Source organism: Camelus ferus, chromosome 23 (assembly GCF_009834535.1).
Source record: "Camelus ferus isolate YT-003-E chromosome 23, BCGSAC_Cfer_1.0, whole genome shotgun sequence".
In the NCBI taxonomy this organism is placed as follows: Eukaryota; Metazoa; Chordata; class Mammalia; order Artiodactyla; family Camelidae; genus Camelus; species Camelus ferus.
This window is the reverse complement of record NC_045718.1, coordinates 25,270,857-25,283,716: the sequence shown is the minus strand read 5'-3', so window position 1 is coordinate 25,283,716 and position 12,860 is coordinate 25,270,857. Positions and strand designations below refer to the sequence as shown.

At 36.7% G+C, this 12,860-nt stretch overlaps 1 protein-coding gene across 8 annotated transcripts in view; it reads left to right on the top strand.

Moving 5' to 3' along the window:
• The window catches only part of RGS7 (regulator of G protein signaling 7), a 243,108-nt gene extending 230,786 nt beyond the window's left edge, over window positions 1-12,322 (top strand). For 7 of the 8 annotated variants that reach the window (XM_032466498.1, XM_032466500.1, XM_032466499.1 and 4 more), the window contains one exon: window positions 11,617-12,314. Coding sequence is in view for 2 of the 8 variants with exons in the window: in XM_032466499.1 (XP_032322390.1) it covers window positions 11,617-11,667 (51 nt within the window). In the remaining 6 variants the exon portion in view is untranslated. Of the gene's footprint in view, window positions 1-11,616 lie in introns of all 8 variants that reach the window. The other variant, XM_032466502.1, reaches the window with a different exon arrangement.
• The last annotated feature ends 538 nt before the right edge of the window (window positions 12,323-12,860 follow it).

The following is a 12,860-nucleotide window of genomic DNA, read 5'->3' as shown; positions in this document are numbered from 1 at the left end:
GGCTAATCCTTTTCCATCCAGAAAAATAAAGAGTAATATTTTTCATTGATTACTTTATTTTGGTAGTACTCTAAATACATGGAGTAAGAAAATTAGAAAGGCTCTCTGATTTCAATAGATTACAAATGATTACATTTATTTAATTAATCATGAGAAATAAATTTCTATCCTGAAAATTATTTATAGGCACAAATTTAAAATACTACAATATGCATCATTAAATCTTAAAATGGTTAATGTCTATTTAAAGTCCCCTTTAAATTTGTGTTTTCATTTCTTTTTTATTTCCCCTTGGCTCAGTGTTCCTCCGTATTATAATTACTTTTAGGACCCGCAGTTGTGTTAGGCATCCCAAGTACTTACATAGTAAATTTTCTGGGACATCTTTATAGGATCAATAAAATGATTTTAACACAAGATAAAGAATCAGTGATTTTATTATAATCAGATGGACACAATGGAGAAAAGAGAGTTTAAATAAACGTTTTAAAGGAGACTTATGTGCAGGTTGCTCTGGTAAATACAGGGAGGCTACAAGATAAAGAGTCTCCAAGAAAAAAAAAAAAAGGAAATGGTGAAATACAGGTAAACTAGTATACAGACTATGAAAGGTGAAAGGAACTGGGAAAAGTGAGATAATGATGTCACATTTATTGAGCGCCTGCCATGTACCAGGCTTTGCACTAGACACTTTATATTATCTAATTTAACTTAATCTGAACCTGTAAGTTAGATAATATGGTAGTCATTATTTTACTCATTTCACAGGAGAGAAAAATAAAAGGTCAGAGGAGTTACTTAATTTTCCCACTTAGTTAAGGAGGTGGCACTGACCCCAAATTCATTTCGTTCCCTACTTCTTTCTCTTTCCACTTACCATCTTGCTCCCTGATATTCTTCCAACTGGTAGAAGATAAATAAATCCTGCCACTTAGGGATAACCTCCTCTTGGGTCTGAATCCATTGCCATTAATATTTATTTGTAGAAGTTTATTTACATTTTCAGCATAGTTATTTTTATAACCTGGTTTATAAAAATGGCATCAGTGTTTTGTTTCACAAGAGTCAAAAGCGTTTTGCTAGGCAACTCTTCCCGGTACCACTGGAAATTCCATCGGTTACTGGGGCTAATACACTTTTGCTGGCACTTCAGAGAATAATTATAGTAAACAGCTAACAGCTTGCATAACATTTTACAATGTTCCAAGGACACTCCCTGCTGTCTGTTTGTTTTTTGTTGTTGTTCATTACAAACAAACAATCTTGGGAAGTGGTCAGGCAAGTGTTAGCACCATTCCACAGATGAGCAAATTGAGGACTAGTGAAGTGAGGTCACTTCACCAATATTAATCAGTTGTTGAGTGTTAGAGCCAGGAGTGGAAGCAAAGTTTTCTGACTTTGAGTTCATTACTTTATAGATTACTCCTTTTCTTCCCATTATGCTCAACGCTGGAAGGATAAGAGTAACTCACATTTGTGTAATACCTTCACCTTGGCTTGTTGTCTCAAGAAATCTCATTTCTTCTGATTTACTTTTATATTACTTTATTTTCCTTGCCATCAGATAATTTTTTTAAGGTCTTTCAAGGGTTACTATGTCCTCTCATGCCTTTAAATGTTATTCTTAAGTTGACTTCATTGTCTTTTGACAAAGTTCATGTAGCAGTTGTTTTCTTCCTCCATTACCACTATTAAATACCATCTGACACTATTTCTCCAACCATTCAGTTATCATAGCATCTGTCTGCCTTACAAACCTTAAAGGGAGAACAGATAGGAAACACGGGGAGAAACAGGGTAGGGGGATTGGTCATCCAGACCTTCAACCAAAACTCATAAGTCAAGGGCCAACTATATTATTTATTACCTCTTCTCCTTAGTTTGGCTTTGGGTTACAAAAAGTAGAAATGAGGATTAGAGAATGTTAATGTTCAAATTCCAGGAACTCACCTAATCTGACTTCTTTTGGAGAAGAATTTTACCCTATCTCAATGAAGACAATTACTTGCAGAGCCTTAAAAGCATTGACAGACAAGATGTAATGATACCCTTGCTCCCCCATCCTCTCTCCTCTGGTATACTTATGCCAGTGCTTTGGGCTTGTAAGGTGTGCTCTCAAGACTGAGACAAATTACCTGGAGAAGATTTGGAAGCTCTATGAGAGAATTTTAACAAAAGGACTGAGTTGGCTCTGAAGTCACTTAATCTTTTGCAATCAAATCTGTATTTAACTCTATAAATCATTAGTATACATATTGATAAGAACAGATGTAAATATAAATCCTATAACTTGTTTGGAGTATTAAAAGTGAGAAAATGGTTATAGGCATATTCATATAGAAAACTATGTTAGAAAACTCCTAGAGTTCCCTAAGTAAATATAATTTATAAACTGGGCACTGGGTTTCCCTACCAAAAATATTACCAGCAAACACACAAAGTGAGTCTGGTAAGGAATGTACTGTTTTCTCCTCTTTCTTCCCTTATGGACCTGAAACTCATCTCACTTATCATTTTGTTGTTGGCATAGATGGCCTGTCCATCTTGTTTTATTGAAACTGCTTGGTGGTGATGACTTGCCTGAGAAACCAACTTTAGTTTCCCTGCAGCATGATGTAAATTGATTGGTGTCAAATATATCAAGCTATGTTAGCCTGTTTAGTTGGGACAATATATCTTTATTTTCCCCTAGTAGAATCAGTAGTTCTTATGTTGCCACTCAAGTTCTATAAGCTGTAAATTGTATAGCAGTTTTTGGTCAAAGAGCATCCAGGAGAACCCTGGAGATTCCTCATGAATATTTTGAGGCTGCTGAGTAGACAAGCCCCTAGTAGGAAGCTTCCCCCTTTGCTGCTACGTCTGCCAGAGTCAGAAGTTTCAGCAGGATTTCCCAAAACACTGTTCTGATGTACCCAAGGCCTTGGGTTGAAGCCAGCGGTCGTGAGGCCCCAGCTACCTGCATTGCTCCCTGTCTAAGAATACGTGGAGTGGGGAGGGTGTGGCTCAAGTGGTAGAGCACATGCTTAGCATGCACGAGGTCCTGGGTTCAATCCCCAGTACCTCCTCCAAATATAAATAAATAAACCCAATAACCTCCCCCTCATAAAAAAAAAAAAAGGAAAAAACATTTAGAAAAGAATATATAGATAATAAGAAATAATAGGATGATAATAGTTAACAATAATAAGTTAATAATAATAGCAATAATAAATATAAATAATAGTTAATATTAAGAAGAAATAATGTTACCACCAGGAGAGGAAAACGGCCTTGGTTCTTTGTCTTACCCAAGAAAAAGAACTTAAAAGGGAAACAAAGCATGCTATTAGCAGAAAGTGTTATTAGTAGAGCAAAAGTTAGTAAAGTAGAGTGCCCTTCCAAGAACTGAAGGCAGGCTAACCCAAGAGAGGAAAATGGTGTTGCTCTTTTGTTTCTCTTGGCTTATATCCTGGCTTAGGGGCGTTCTCATGATGGACAGCTCACATCCCTTGAGTGCTCAGGCATGCCAGTCTCCTTTGTGCATGCTCTTACCCTGATGCAGAAAAACCTACGGGAAGGAACACAAACTGCAATGCTAATTCCGTCATAATGAGCATTGGGTCATGTTAAGCTGAGTGCGTCTCTCTACTGCACAGCCGCAGCGTTCAATTCTAACCGGCTTCTTTGTTGGGCCTCATTTAGAGACGGACTTACCCTGAGCACAGGAGTACCGTTATCTTCTGAGTTTGCTCCCTCCCCATTCCTCTCCACTTGCCCAGTGCTCATTTCTATTTAACTGCCTAACAATAACCACTAACGCGTACACCTGAGTTGGTTCATTCTTCGCATTAAAGTTAACTCTTGAATGAACAGAACTAGTTTCCTAGCTTCCCACTAGCTCGCCTCACGTAAGTCGAGACAGTGTTCTATGAAGCCGCACAGAGGAGGCAGGGAGAAGAGTTAAGCCTGAGAAAGAGACCTGCCTATTAAGTGGACTGGGGTTAGCAGCCCTGAAGGAGAGAGAGAACAAAGAGAGAACCAGAAAGAGGGTCTGAGGACTTGACAGATTCATTTGTGTTCCAGACAAGGACTGCCATGGAGGTTTCCAGTTGGAGGAATGTAGTCCAGATTGGGCAAAATCGCATATCCTCTGCCTTCTGCATCACATTTTGATAGTTGTTTTTGTCACTGGTGTTTTTCAATGTCCAGGATCCAACAGTAATAAGAGCAAGCATTGGACAATTCTAGAAACAATAATTATATCTGTAATTTCAACCAGAAGGTACCATTATTAAAACAGGCTTGTGCTAGTTACTGGAAATTTAAAACACCATTTTTAAATTATACTGACTATCATATCTGGAGAATAGAAGTTCAGCCATCTTTTTTTTTTTGGTTCATCAAGTCATTCCAGATTACTTATTTTAGTGTTAAAGATCTTTTATCTTTTATCTGTTTCATCAGCAATAGGAAAATTACCCAGTAGACCTGGCAGAGTTATAAATGGGGAGAACAAGCACCCATTATCAGGACTGTTCACTTGAAATTTACATTTTAATATCTAGGAGGAACATCTTCCAATGCCAAAAAGAAAAGACGATTAGGAAGTCTTTATCTTTTCTAATTTTAAAAGGTAAGTCTTCCAAGCACTTGTGGGAGATATTGAGAATGATGAATTTTTTTGGAGACTCAGAATTGAAAAGGAATTTAGAGGCATCAGTTTCCCCAGGTCTAACCGTCAGCCCACTGCATGAATCCCCTCCTGTAGACTCAGTGACTAGTGGGCATCCAGGATTTGCTGGCTCGTAAGTGTCAGAGATGTGGTACCCTTAGAAGGTAAAGGTGGTCAATTCCATTTTTTAGAAATTTATTCCTTATTTCAGCATAATCTACACTTTCTGTAACTTCTGAGTATTGATCCTAGTTCTGTCTCTTGGAACTAGGCAGAATAATACAAGCATTCCTGTAGATCTAGGCAACTGTTAAAATTACTTGAAGATGTGATTGTATCAGCTCCTCTCAGGTTTTACTTTTATTTCCATTAGTTAAAATCTAGTTCACCGTTTCTCTGTATGGTTCAGCTACCCACATCCCATATCTCAAAATTACCAGGGGCTTGGAGCTTGGAAAATGCAGATTCCGTGATCTTATCCCAGATAAACTGAATTAGCATCATTATCTCTCATTCTCTCTCTCTCTCTCTCTCTCTCTCTCTCTCTGTCTCATTGGTTTACAAGCATCTCAGAATGAAGTTTAAGAACCATGATCGAGGTAGGAGCCTGATCAAAGATCAGTGGTTCTCCTTACCAAAAGATCAGTGGTTCTAATCTTAAAGTTTCCTCCCTTTAGCTGTAGCAGAATCATCTAAAGAACTTCTTATAACACAGATTGCTAGCCCCCACCTCTCAGAAAGTCCAATTAAGTAGTTTTCTGGTAAGACCCAAGAATTTTCATTTTTTTAATAATTCTCGAGTGATACTGATACTACTGTTTGGAGACACACTTAGAAAACCACTGCCCTAGCCTAACAGATTCTCTCCACTGATAAATGCCAAGGCGTAATGATAAATGCCCAATGTCACATCTGAGAGGCTGCTCTCCAGTTGTGCCCACACATGTTTGCAACCAGCATTTGAATTACGTGGATAAGAGTCACTTGTGTTTGTTCCCATAGCTGTTTATCATCATTGAAATGATAGTAATTACATAATTTATTTAAATATTATATAAGCCGCTGAAGTTTGAGTGCAAAAAGAAAAAATATTTCTATGAAAACTAAGCTGAACACTTAAGACAAAGATGCCTTAAAATTGCTATCAGATTAAATCTGAGTGAGACTTGCATTGGGAAAGCATTCTTGTAATGTTTTCTCGTTCAGTAATCTCACGTTCTTTCACTACCTTAGGTGCTCTTACATCCACCCTAGTTAATCAACAGTCCTCCAAAATGATAACTGAACACAATATTTGAGATGTGACCGAACCAGCATAAATTGGAAATATCTGCCCGATAGGAAAGAAAGAATATGTATAACTTTTACAAACCCATCTGAAAACTCCATCAGCTTCCTCACCCCAGCTCCCAGTCACAGCACCCATGTCAAATTGTAGGGTCATTTGGGGTGTAAAGTATTTTTTTAATCTAGAATTGTTCTTTCTTGTGAGCTCAGATTACATTTTCCCAGTCTTCTCTTCTGCTGCTAGATTTTTCTTTTATTGTTTGCTTATTCATTTTCATATAAGTTTGATTCTTTATTCTTCTTTCCATTAAATTTTATCGTGTGAGTTACAGCATTACATAATTTTTTGGAGTATCTCTTTGTTACCCAGCCTTTTAACCAGAATTAGCAAATTGGCATCATAAATGCTTTCATCAGAATTCCATCAGTTTAGTCATGCAAATTACTAATTAAAATGAGATAAAGAACAGAGAATAAGACAGAAATCGACTCCTCCAAAAATTAGCATACCTTGAAGACAGTTGTTTATTTAGTTATGAACCTCACCTTTTTCTGTCTCATCCATGGAGATACCATGAAAGACTGCTACATGCCTTACTTAGTCCTATTAGGTAGTTAGATAAGTATTTGGGGCAGTGGGCAGACAGGTGGTGGAGAGGGAGGATGGTCCAGAAGATGGCATTATGCCCACCTCTAGCATAGTGGGACTTTACTTCTAATGAGTGCCAGCAAGAAACCGGTTAGCACCTGACCGCTGCAACCGCACAGGAGCAGAAAGGTACCCAGACATGACCCAGTGCTCATCTTATTACAGTTAACATTGTGGTTTAGGCAGTCCCTTCATGGGTTTTTCTGTGTGCATCATGGGTAAGGACATTGACAAAGGGGACCAAACGTGACTAAGCACTCCAGGGACAAGAGCTGTCAATCAGTCAAAAGACCACCTCTAGGCGAGGGTATAAGAGAAAGGGGAGGCCAGAACTGTCACTTATCCTCCCTTGGATCAGCCCACCTCCCGTTCTTGGAGGTGTACTTTTCCTTTTTTTAAATAAATCTTTTAAAATCTTTCACTACACAACGCACCATCTCCCTACTGTAAACTTATCTTTCAGGTATGACAAGAACAGGGGTCTTTACCTTTTGGGGTAACAGTCCTGGAACCTTTGTTTAAAGCAACTTCCTGACCTCACCTCTGGTGGATGCTTTTTTTAAATGAGCACGTGCATGACAAAAATCTAATGTGGTTTATATGGGGAGTTCTTTGCAAAAAAAAAAAAAAATCAGAAGAGCAATACACCACTAGACAAATGAGCAAAGGACTTGAGCAGTTTTAACAGAGGAAATACAAATAGTCAATAAATATATGAGAAAAGAAAATGAAAGTCTGTATTAATAGCCTAGTATAATTCAAAAAGCAACAAAATAACTTTCCTCCAAACAAGTTAGTTTTAAAATGATAGTATCTAGTGTTAGAAAGGGGACAAGGAAATTGGTTTCATACACTATCAATAAGAATATTGATTGCTAATCACTTTTCTCAAATAGAGCTTTACAGAATGTGTCAAAACTTCAAAATCTTCTCTCACTTTCTAATAATTTAATTCTGAGAAAGCCCAGATGTTTACACAGCTACCAGACTATTCATTGCATCATGTACCTGCCCAAAAAAAGATGCAATCTGAATCTACAACAGTTGCGAATTTCTTAACTGCATCAAGGTATAGCAACGTGATGCAGCTATTAAAAATTAGATTTTAGAGCAGTGACCTTCATCTTTTTCTTTCATTGCCACCCACATTTGACATAGCAATACATATACGTTTGTGAGTGTGTGTGTATGTTTATGTGTGTAAGATTAAAATAACATTTCAGAAACAATACATTCCCTTATTATGTGCAGAGCACTCTGATATTTTTTATCTATTCTATAATGTTTAATTTTTTTCTTAATGTTGGTAGCATCTTTCTAAATTGATTTCCTTTCCCACTAATGTGATGAATTTGAACAGAATATTATTTTAGAAGAAACATATGTTACATGGCTAATTGATCAAAATATGATCATTTTAAGAAGCATGTTACTCATAATAAGCCATAATCCTATGCACAGTATAATTTCAGTTTTGTAAAAAAATAAAATAAAAAACATATTTTGCATAGAAAGTAGAAGGATACATTAGTATGAAAATAATTGTATTTTGGGTAATTTTTATTCCTCCTTTATATTTTCTCTATGTTTTCTTCATTTTCCCTAGTGGATATACACTATTTTTATTTTAGGAAAATATTTTAAACTAAGGAAATGAAAGTATTTGGCTTTCCTTGTTCTTCCTCAGACCACACAGGAAGCTAGCAATAAATGCTGAAATATAAACGTGTTCATTAACCATCCCTTTTTAATACATAATAACAGAATTTTTCCAGTGCTCAACATTAAATACGCCAGCCTCCAAGCCAGCGACAGAATCCCCTTCCTTCCTTCCTGTTTTCCTTCCTTCCTTCCTCCTTTTCTTCCTTTCTTTTTCTTTCTTTTTTCCTTTCTTTCTTAAATTTCAATAATTTGAGTTTATCTAGCTTTCTAGGAGCTCACACTCCTCACTTTTGCTAAAATTATATACTATGTTTTAATAAACTCACCTGCAAATTAACCTAGGAGAACTGGTTTCATTTAAAGCAGGGAAGATCTTTCCAAACACCTAGCCTAGTTCAGTTCTCTCTTTTTTTTAATTGAAATACAGTCAGTTTACGATTTGTGTCCATTTCTGGTATACAGCATAATAGTTCATTCATACATATACATACATATACTCATTTTTATATTCTTTTTCATTATAGGTTACTTCAGGATGTTGAATATAGTTCCCTGTGTTATACAGCAGAAACTTGTTTTTTATCTATTTTGTATATACTAGTTAGTGTCTGCAAATCTCGAACTCCCAATTTATCCCTTCACACGCCTTTTCCCCCTGGTAACCATGAGTTTGTTTTCTATGTCTATGAGTCTGTTTCTGTTTTGTAAATAAGTTCATTTGTCTTTTTTTTTTTTTTTTTAGATTCCAGATGTAAGTGATACGTTATTTTTCTTTCTCTTTCTAGCTTACTTCACTTAGAATGACAATCTCCAGGTCCATCAATTCCTTCTTAACATATTCCCAGTTAGTTTTCTTGACAGGAACAACCAGGGCAAAATAAGAGTTGAAAAGACCCAAATTCTGTCAGTTCATTAGTTAAAATTTAATATTTATTATATATTTGATGAGTCCATATCACACAAGTGTTTCATTGTGTGGCTATTTTAAGATGTACATCCGTATTCTTCCCTTTCTGTTCATTTGTGTTTCTATTACCACAAACCCCAGGTTTACTGGTTTACTGTAGGTCTGTATTTCTCCACTGACTTCCATGAGTGTGTGTTTTTCTCATTATCTCCTGAGACAACAGCTTATCAGGCTAAACTTGTACCTTACCTCATACCAGGCCAAATATTAATAGCTAGAAGGATATTTGAAAAGAAAAAAAGTAGACAGAGAAGCATGTTACTATTTATTCCATTTACAAAGATGACAGTAGTTTCCACCCATCCAAATGAAAAATGACTATGAGTTGCAAACAGGTTCCTACTTCAATAAAACTGTTTTGTTTATCCTCCCAGTAGTTTGAACCAAATTACAGTAATCTATAGTTTTAAAAGAAATAGTTTTATATTAGTACCTTTCCCCTCCTCCTCAACTATGTAAGATTCACTATTATGCTTCAACCAATACGTGGTTTTCTCCATCCCTTCAAGTGGCATTAGAAACAATAAACACTTTTTTAAAATACATTACTCAACCTCAGAACGAATATATATGCACACCTGTATCCATTTATGTTAGTAGCACAAGACAAAACAGTAGGAAATACAGAAAATAATACAGTCTTCAAGTCTAGAAAAGTCATTTTTTTTTTATTCCAGCATTATTTGATTAGTCTATTGCCCGGGTTTGAAGTGTAAAAGCAGTATAATTTCAGCTTTCAATTCATGAGAAATGTTCTGCTCTTCTCAGAGTCAGAATAGTGCCTTTGGGTGTCAGCGTCCTAATGAGAAAGCATGTAACAGTAATAAAAATAATGGTAATCATATAATAAGGTCATTCATTGCTAACATAAACTGAGGACACAGAATGTTCTAAGAATAGTTTTAAGTCACTCACTTGTATTATTCTTCACAAAAAGCTTTAAAAATAGGTACTACTACTATCCGCATTTTATGAATGAGGAAATAATCACAGAAGTGATGGCAAAAAGAAACAAAGCAAATTTTGTTTATAAGACCAGTGGAAAGTAGGGTGTCCTGTTAAAAATCTGCATTTTCTTTCATTATTTTTCTCTCCATAAAGTGATTAGAGCAGAACTAAGTGAGAAAGACCTTTGCTAAACTTTGGATCTTCTACTATCGGTTGCTGAAAGCTAAGTTTTGGACCCTTTTCCCCAATTAAAAGAGAATGGTACTTGGTTTTCATTATTGCTGTTAAAAGTGTACAAAAAGGCCCTTGTCAGTTACTGCACAGTATGTAAGGCAAGGCTGATTTTTAGATTATTAATCATTTCTTAAATATATTGTTCTTTTCCCAAAATATGGCCGTGAGTGATGATAGCGCTCCCAACGCCTCACCAGCCCTCAGTCAAACCCCGAGCCACATTAGGTAGTAAATCAAGACTGTTGCTGCGACTGATGTATTACTAAAATACTATGTTTCTCCAAAAAATCTTCTGATTTTCCCTTATTATTTTATCCTCTAAGAAGTACAAGTTCCACCCAATAAGTCAACCATCTATTTTTATACTAAAACATGGACAGTGAGGGATGAAACAGAAAAAAACCAATTGACAGCCTGCTATTCTGATCAGAAATTTTGAATTTCTTCCCTCTCTAGAGTACTTGCAATTTACAGTTTGGGCAATCAAGATTTCCAGAAAACGACTATGTATTCTAGATATTAATACAACATGTTGAATCAGAATATATGGGATTTGTCTGGGCTGGGGTTGGAGGAAATCAGGGGGGAAAGGAAGAAGCTGTCTACAGTTTGAAGTAGAGAGCAAATAGACTTTTGTCTTTAGATGTCTAATTGGCACCATGTTTTTGCCATTACTGTATAGGAGAGGGGACATACTTAATCTTGAGTTTCCAGCTATCTCACCCTCAAAAAATAATTTTATTTAATTAAATCATACCCTCTGCATATCTAGATATTTATAAATGCAATGCTAATTCCAGCAACTGAACAAGAATGCATTCACATTGCTATCTTTCAGAGCAGCTCCCTAAGGTTTGTTGTAACACGTCTATAACCAGTTGCAAACCTAGGTGTTGCATCATTGCTAAGCCTCAGTGGAACATTTTGGACATGTTTTCTGATTTGCTGATTTGTGCTGTGAACCATCAGTCTGTTTGCAGTGGGGAGGAAGTGGGTGGGAGGGGTGGGAGGATGGAGGGAGGGAGTATCATTTTGTTCAATGTGTGGGAGGAGGGACGGAGGGAACTTGGTCATGAAGCTTGAACTAAGATGTACCTAAAGGGTTTCATTTTGACCTTTGCACAAAATCAGCTGCAATAAGTAGATGTTACTCATAAGCAGGTTTTCAGTGACCATATTGTTTTCTTTTTTTTTTCCTTGTTTATATTTTTTTCTCAGGGGAAATCTCTCACGTCAAAGAGGTTAACAAGCCTCGTTCAATCTTATTAAAAGGATCGTCTTGTAGCATGAGAGCGAACTGGAGTCATTGCATATACTTTGTAGTTCTTTGTCGTTACCTGGAGCAGAGGACGTTAGACTAAGATCTTGCATGAGCAAAGGACTTGAATTGTTCTTTCTGTGTGTACATTACGGCATTGCCATCTCCAAGGGACTCTGCCATCTTGATGCCTCCATTTCAAAATGTCTGCTAACTTCCTCCTTGTACTGAGCTGGATCTGTGTCTTTTCCTTTTTAACAATTCAAGTGAAGTAAACCTTTCCCCCCCCCCCCTTTCTCTCCTTCCCTTAAAGCTTCTTCTAGACACACAGTTCACTAGAAATTCAGTCAGTCACAAACTGGAAGAATTGTAAAAGGAAAAAAAAAAACATATATCAATAAGTATACATATGGCTTCACATTTATTAAATAAGAAATTAGCACAGAAAGTTCATTTCACCAATATATCACAGTCAGAAACAAGCTCATGTCTTTGTTGCCTTTACATTCTCGGTTAATGTTCTTGCATTTATTTTTATACCATATTTAAATAAGAGACACCTTTTACTCCAAATGTATTAAAGTTGACCCCTTCTCTGTAAATTTGTGTATGTTTATATTGTTGTTTTATCTTTCATTAAAAGATGCATAATCTCGTTGTTTTTGTTAACTGTTGACTTCTGTGCTGAGAGTGAGAATGCTGAGCAGGCATCGGCAAATGTGGTCCCAAGGTAAGCGCTCCCCCTGGGAGTTTATTTCAGGGTTTCAAGACCAGCTTGGATGCTGCAGCAGCCAGCAGCAGACTGAAAGGGATTCATCCGGGAGCTCATCTGGCATCAGACAGATCCCTTTGCTCCCGTGAAAAACAACACAAATCGGCTTCCACATTTTCAGAGCTATTTATGACGTCTACGTAGGCAAAGGATCTTCCAACAAAAGTCCGTGCCTTCAAGCCTGGGGGAGGTAGCTGTTTTCACCTAATTCATACAATCAAGCATATGAGTCAAAACAAAAGAGGAGACTGAGAAGTATGTTCCGAACAAAACAAGATAAAAACCCCAGGAAAATAAAAACCTAGTGAAACAAGCTATTTACCGCATAAAGAGTGAAGAGTAATGGTCCTATAGTAATCAAAACTGCATGTTCTTACAAAAAATCAGTGAAAAAGGATGGAGATCCCAGAAACAAACCCACACTTATATGGT